Source organism: Apis dorsata, unplaced genomic scaffold (genome assembly GCF_000469605.1).
Source record: "Apis dorsata unplaced genomic scaffold, Apis dorsata 1.3 scaffold_77, whole genome shotgun sequence".
Taxonomy (NCBI): Eukaryota; Metazoa; Arthropoda; class Insecta; order Hymenoptera; family Apidae; genus Apis; species Apis dorsata.
This window is the reverse complement of record NW_006263375.1, coordinates 866,070-873,400: the sequence shown is the minus strand read 5'-3', so window position 1 is coordinate 873,400 and position 7,331 is coordinate 866,070. Positions and strand designations below refer to the sequence as shown.

Below are 7,331 nucleotides of genomic sequence, written 5' to 3'. Positions count from 1 at the left end.
TTTTCCTTTCCTTTTCTTTTCTTTTTTTTTTTTTTCTATGATTTCACGCGAAAAACGACTCTCGTTTCGTAACGTTTGAATCGCAGAATTGGCAGACGGAGGAAGCATAGATGGCGATCAACCGAATAAAAGGCCAAGGACCACGATCACGGCGAAACAGTTGGAGACCTTGAAATTAGCGTACAATACCAGCCCTAAACCAGCGAGACATGTGCGAGAACAACTTTCTCAGGACACAGGGCTAGACATGCGCGTCGTTCAAGTCTGGTTTCAAAATAGGTAAAAATCGTAAAAATATTACGTCAAATATCTTTGAACGAACGAAATATCGATACAGTATTGGATGTGTAGAATAGACGCGAGACGCCTACTTTATCATGTTTTCGAAAGCCGTTGCAACTTAAACATAGATAGGCAAGATAATATAAATCTATGATTTTCATACAAAATTAAGATGATATTTCGTAAAAAATATTGAAATTGTTAACTCTATTGATTTAAGAATATATTTATACAATAATTGGTACATTAGAAGAAGCAAGAGGTAAAGAATATTAAGATGAAAGTGAAAAAATAAAGGATATTAAATTATGTCAAAAATACACGTAAAATTGTTGTATTTATAAATTTCTTATAAAGAATAACAATATTGTTCATAGCGTAACAAATATATCGTGGATTGTTAGTTGTCATTTTAATCTAAGGCTTCCGCTATTCATCTTTTCGTTATCTCTATTGACATCATAATTTTTATACATCGTTATGTACAATATTACCAATTGAAAAAAAATTACTTTATCAATTCTATACTTGTATGCCATAATCCTATGTGCTTCACGTAAAAAAACACTGCACTTTGACAATATCGATACAAAGTTATCAATCAAGATTTTTTCTTTTTTCATTATTGATAAAAATTTTAAAAAATCTATACATACTTTAGATACGCACACTTTGGATTTTGTTAAAGCGATTTATTATTTCTTGCAATTTTTCTATGAGATTCTCAAATAACTTCTCCCTTTAATTTTCCATAATAAAGTTCCTTAAAAAATAATACAAAAATAATATATTTGTTATAAAATTCAATAATAGATCAATAATCTTTAAAAATCGTCAGCATCAAGTATAAAGGATTGAATTGCAAAAATGTTCAATTTACTTGAGAAAGATTTTTTTTCAAATATGTTAAATAAAGTGTCAATAGAGGAATTCATCATGGTGAAATTTCTTTCCTCCTGTTGTAGGAGAGCAAAAGAGAAGAGACTGAAAAAGGATGCCGGTAGAACAAGATGGTCTCAATATTTTCGAAGTATGAAAGGAACAGGGGCTGGTGGACATTCACCTAGGCACGATAAGCTTCTCGAAAAGGATGAACTCAAGGTCGATTTAGATTCCACTTTTGGTCACCATGGTAAGTACACGTATCATCTTTATAACTTATATTTAATTAAATATTGTTCTGATTATATTGAAAACAATATTAATTTTTAAACGTATATTCAAAACATATATTTCTGTACAAGATAAAATCTTTGATGGTTTGATGATGGTAGTCGAAAAATCGCGCTGCATTATTAAAAATAGCTTCATTTGTATCTCCGATATTACGAAATGCGTATTCCCTTTGTATGCACGAGCATTCGATTCCTGTAACGAGAAAATATTAAAAGTAATGGTATCATCGCAAAAAATTGTATTATTTAAAACGGAGAATGAAAAAATAAATTAAAAAGATATAATAAAAATAGATAATATAAATTGTCTAAATAATATGTATATATATATATATTTTTCTGCGTCGTTTAACTAATTCATAAATTTCAAAATATCGGGAGAAAAAAAATGGCAATCGACTTTCCCATTCAAATATAAAAAGCGCGAAAGTAGAATAGCAGAAAGCTTTAAAAAAATCATTCTCTGGCTCTGTTGCTTTCGCTTTAATGTTGGTTACATCTAAGCTTTCGTGTATCGGAGCGTTTAGCGGAGGGGAAGACGATCTCGTCAATTATTCAGAAGTTCGTGGAGGCTAACTGCTAGTTCGCCGTGTCCGAGATTTCAGGAAGATTGCGGACTATCCTGGAATTTATACCGACCGTTAACCATGCGCGCCGTAAAGTCGTATAAACTTCACCTATTGTTTAAATTTTAAACGGGTTCATTACCGAGTTCCTTCCCTTTCGCCTGATCGAAATATTACCAACTTATTTTTCCTTTATTTGCACTTTTATATTTCAAATATGAAATTTTCTAGAAAAATATTTTATTCTTTATATTTATATGAAGAGCGTCAAGATAACGCTCCACACCTGTTATCGAGTATATCATAAGTTTTGCTCGTTACAGCGATGAGATAATTATAGCGACGAGGATGATATTCGTATATGTTTAGATTTGAGTAACGACAGTTACGGGACAGTGGTGAACATGGGATTAGACGGCGAAGGTGCGAGTCCAGGTGGGGGCGGAAATGGGGCAGGAGGGGGCCCTCCACGTGGTTATTTAGGCGCAACGACCCCCCCTTATCTCTCAACGTCCAGATCACCGTCCTTACCACCTCAATTTCCGTATCCACCGGATGCTGGCCTCTCGGTCTACACCACTCTTGGTAAGGCGCGACGACGCTTTCTCTCATTGTTTCGTTCGAGATAATCGTGATTAAAGGACGGTATTAAAAAATAGGATACGGATGGTAGAAGGGATTGAACGATGAATGTTCACAGGAGGCGCGGGTGGGATGGTACCAGGGCCGGCGTCGGATTTGAGCAACGAATCGAGCGGAGGCGGTGGAGGCGGCGGAGGTGGCGGTGGAGGTGGTTACCCGGACTTTCCACCCTCGCCCGACTCATGGCTCGGCGAACCACCACCTCCACACGCTCACCACCATTCCCACTACGCCACATAACCCGGCAAACTGACGCGTTGCCAAGCACCGTTCGTAAGAACGGATCGACGCAAGGCGTTCACTTGACGGCCCTTTTCCACGAGGCAAGGCTTATCCCGAAAACTTCGAGCCTTCCACTTCGGATCAACCTGTCCACTTTCGTCGATCCGCCACGAGTTAGATTCTCGAGCCTCGACCTCGAGAGGATCTCGATGTTTCTCGGTGTATCACCAAATAGATCCATCTAGAGGTGGAACTCGATCAAGACTGACCGATCGAGAACCGTCTCGAACAAAGAAGTCATTCCACACCGTATTCTGCACCGTCCCGGCGGGTTTCCCATCATCGGAATGATGCCATGTGTCGCTATCGTATAACGTTACTTTACAGCGCAAATACGATAGCGCTAATTCGATAGGTACGATTAATCTAAATATATTTATGTACAAGTTCCTCGTTTCCCGGTACTACTGGAGTTTAATCGTCGAATAAAGAAAAACTAGAAGGTAGGTTAGACGTGTCGCGATACCGGACGTTTGCTCGAATCGATGCGATTCGCAAGATTACGGTTGTTCGTAATTCAAATTGTTTCTTCGGTTAATCCGTTGATCAACGAGGTTGAGATTCGTCGATCAAATCAAATTCTCGTTCGAAATCATACGTATGTACATATATTTCTGATGAACAGTATTCCATGAAAGATCGATATTTATTTTACGGAATATTTTCTTTTCCGAACGAGATAGAATCTGTATACAAACCGTATATTTCGCGAAAGGCATCGTTTCATCGAAAGACATCATCACGGAACACGTTTCTATGGTATATCGCGCTTACGTGATGCTAGAAGTTTCAGGTGTCATTTATTGTAAATAGTTCAGATTAGATTTTATCGTATTACAATAAGAGAGCAAGGAATATAGAAGAGGAATGGAAAAAAGCAGGGGAAAAAAAGGAAAGGATTGGCGTACAGCGATCTCTACAGGAGCGACGCCGTCCGCGAATAAAATTCAAAATAAAAGTTAACCCTGAAGCACTAATGAATTTATCGCATCAACACTCGATAGATCGATTTTCTCATAAGTAAAAGATTAACGAAGTTGTTCCATATTTTTTATTAGCTGTAACGTAACATCGAATCACAAAAGTTGGGTTAAAGAAACGTGGAATGGAAGGTGAATTTTGATTGGTCACGATTTACATTTTCCCATAATTGAATATTGAATGTTGCACCTTGTATATATATGAATTTAGTGCTACAGAGTTGGCTAGCTTCGCGACCAATCAGAATCATTCTACTTTGCCGCGAATAGCTCAGTCGACTTTAAGAAGCGGACGAGTGAAGATGCGATGCGAGAACGATCCGCGTAAAATCGAATATCGTCGTTTCTATTTCCGAATATTTTACAAAAAATCGATTCACGAAGCGTGATTTTCAATCGTAAGTGACATCCAGATGTGAATCATTAATTGTGTCGTAATTTATTGCGAAAAGATTACTTCCGATCGGTGACTAGTGGAACTTCGAAATGTGAGAAAATGTTTCTCCACGTTGGAACAACGGTCGATGTATCGTACAGTAAAAAACAATCATGTAGTTTACAATCATCGAGTGTATCGAAGATATTTTGTAGCTCGTCAACGTCACGAATGTCAACATCCACAATTGTCGCTCGAAAGTAAGTCCTTTTTTCGCGACTTATTAGATGATCGCTATTCGATTCCGCCAACGTAAACGAAATCGTCAAACAAACATGGCGCCATTGGATGGATGGTGTACCGAATCAAAGTTTACTTTGCGTGTTTGTTTATCGTCGGTGAAACCGAGCGTCAGTAGATTACACCTTTGACGTGTTCTGCGTCACTTTTTATCGATTCACAGCATTGGAAAGGCACTGTCGCGAGACATTTCGATCAATCGATTCCATTTGAACGAACGTTCATTTATGCGATTAACACTTTTACAGATAGGGTTGTAAATTTACTTAAAACAATTTTATCGATCTATAAAAAATGAATTGATAACGTTTTTTTTTTTTCTTAATTATTAAACGAAATACGTAATATATGTACGAAAAATTTGACGAACGATATACCATTGATTACTACTTCTCGTTTATTACGAACGATATCATTACTTCTCTGTCTGTAAAGTGTTAATAATTTTAAATAATCAAAGTCATAACGATGTCAATTGTACCCTCGTCTCAATGCATATACGCGATTATGTACAAATTGTTACATGTACATATGTACACGCGAGTATAAATATTCGAGAAAATATGCCTAGATTTAGATAATCGATAATCAAAAGTAACAGATTCAATTGATCGATTATGGTCTCCGACTGATAGCTAACTTCATTCGCATGTATAGTAATATGAGGCATAACGTTTGTTGTTTTTGTAACGAAGAAGAAAAAATTTTAACTCGTGTTTGTTCAAAATTTACAACATCGTGTCTTGTTGTATAAAAAGATTCATAAATTTTTAAATTTATTTCTTGAAAATTCTCTGTGCCTCGTATTATTTGAGAAATATAGATACTTGAAACATAGCACGTATCATCTGACAAAGACCGGTAAAAAATAATATATCATTGTAGAATTGTATATACGTCGTCCCTGTTTATTTTACCCGCGAAAATTCAATGAATTGAAATTGGAAATTGAGTAAAAAAAAAAAAAGTATGATATATTTCGACGGGTAAGAGAACTGAATGTTGTACAGTTACGAAAACCGAACACACGCTCCTTCTCACTGGGTTTCGCAAAGATGAGAAAAAGATTCGCAATGACTAGCGCAGTTCATAACTTCATCGACACGAGTTACTACGGATCTTTATATTATTATCTAGTCATCGAGTGATAATAAAAATTCTATCGTAATCTACATTGTGCTGTATATTGTTTCGAATTTTTCATTTTTATCCGTATGTCATATTAAGTTTTCACGTATTTCATTTATTTATTTTTAATTATATTATTTTTAATTATATTTATTTCACAAACATTCAATTTATTTATTCTTTCACTTATCACTTTTTTTTTTTTTTTTATTTATTAAAATTTGCTATTTTAATAAAAGTTTTTATTGAATCAAGGAATACAGCATTGAATACAAAGTGAAGTAATTAAATAAGATAAATTAGGAATTGAAAGTAGGAAATAAATTTTTTAAATCTGTCATTTATTTTTTTTTTTTTTTCTTCAAATATCAATGGCACTTTATTTGCGAAGACTATGTACAGATGCTGATAGATGTAATGATATTCTTGGTGTTTAATATGTACACGCGCGCGAATTTTTTAACGTCGAGAATACGATAAAATGGACAGTTTTCGATTCGATAACAAGGTTTTAGCAACCTTTAGAGAGAAGAAACAATCTACAAAAGAACTTGAACACACGTACACAATTATGTACAAGTATTACATATACATCTTCGTTTTTTCACGAAGTTTTCCTTTTTTCTTTCGTCTTTACATTAGTTCTTAATCATTCTTTTTTATCGTGTAAAATTTCACGTATGTACGAAAATACTTTTTAACAGTTTTTTTTTTTTTTATAAAATACAACAAGTGTCGCTGTCGTTCGTTAATTTGTAAAAATACTATTCGTTCGTTGACGATTGTTCGAGATTTAAAATGAATCGAAAAATATGTGAAAGACAAAAATATGATAAAAACGTGATTATAAAAAATGAACGATAGAAATCATTAACGTTAAAAATCAATTACGAACAGCGATTGTATATAGTTTTCTCTGTACAAGACATTTTTTCGGTTTTTTTTTTCTTTTTTGCTTTAATTGTCCAGAGGTTCTTCGTACGTCCTCGTTTTCTTTAATATATTTTTAGTAATTTGCAACTGTTTCGTAATCGCCTTCTCGACATTTTTCTTATTTTTATTCGACGCGGAAAGATGTTGGAAAGTATCCTCCAATGTCCTCCTCGTTTTCATTAATCTTCTTTTCAACGCTTCATTTTCTTGCTTCAAAGCTTCTACTTCATCGAGACCTGATAAAATAGATTTTTATTTATAAAAACATGTAATAGAAATATTTATATTTATTCGAAATTTTATAATAAGTAATAGATGAGATAAGTTTGCGGATAATTTTAATTTTAAAATAAATTATAAAAAAAAAAAAAAAAAAGAATAGAAATAGAAATTAAATTTTATAAAATTAATCAATATTTTTAATGATGATTTGATCGCGTCGAAGTTACCTTCTATCGGCAAAGGACTTTCGCTATCCACCTCTCGAGCTGGCCTGTTACCATTGCTGTTATCTTCGTCGCTTAAAAGATTAGTCATTGATTCGGTAATTTTCAAAGTATCCTTCAATGGTCTCGTAGTTGTGATCGCCGCATCACTTTCGATCCCCAAATCTGGCGAGCAGCTTGATTTACTTCGACCACCGATCGTTGAATAATTTATGGATAAC

The 7,331-nt window shown here is 34.5% G+C and overlaps 3 protein-coding genes across 5 annotated transcripts in view; 2 read left to right on the top strand and 1 right to left on the bottom strand.

Moving 5' to 3' along the window:
• LOC102674993 (LIM/homeobox protein Lhx3) overlaps positions 1-3,180 on the top strand; it is a 5,404-nt gene extending 2,224 nt beyond the window's left edge. The window contains exons 4-7 of the mRNA XM_006610764.2: positions 87-279; positions 1,248-1,414; positions 2,393-2,608; positions 2,724-3,180. Of these exons, the coding sequence (XP_006610827.1) occupies positions 87-279; positions 1,248-1,414; positions 2,393-2,608; positions 2,724-2,905 (758 nt within the window). The 3' untranslated portion in view covers positions 2,906-3,180. The remainder of the gene's footprint in view (positions 1-86; positions 280-1,247; positions 1,415-2,392; positions 2,609-2,723) is intronic.
• A 394-nt stretch (positions 3,181-3,574) lies between these two features.
• Positions 3,575-7,331, top strand: part of LOC102674638 (golgin subfamily A member 1-like) — a 40,849-nt gene continuing 37,092 nt past the window's right edge. For 2 of the 3 annotated variants that reach the window (XM_006610762.2, XM_031508154.1), the window contains exon 1: positions 3,575-4,563. In XM_006610762.2, coding sequence (XP_006610825.2) covers positions 4,452-4,563 — 112 coding nt within the window. In that variant the 5' untranslated portion in view covers positions 3,575-4,451. The remainder of the gene's footprint in view (positions 4,564-7,331) is intronic. The other variant, XM_031508155.1, reaches the window with a different exon arrangement.
• LOC102675124 (centrosomin) overlaps positions 6,071-7,331 on the bottom strand; it is a 28,021-nt gene continuing 26,760 nt past the window's right edge. The window contains exons 14-15 of the mRNA XM_031508200.1: positions 7,114-7,331; positions 6,071-6,900 (exon numbers count right to left, since the gene is read on the bottom strand). The exon at positions 7,114-7,331 is cut by the window's right edge and continues 8 nt beyond it. Of these exons, the coding sequence (XP_031364060.1) occupies positions 6,689-6,900; positions 7,114-7,331 (430 nt within the window). The 3' untranslated portion in view covers positions 6,071-6,688. The remainder of the gene's footprint in view (positions 6,901-7,113) is intronic.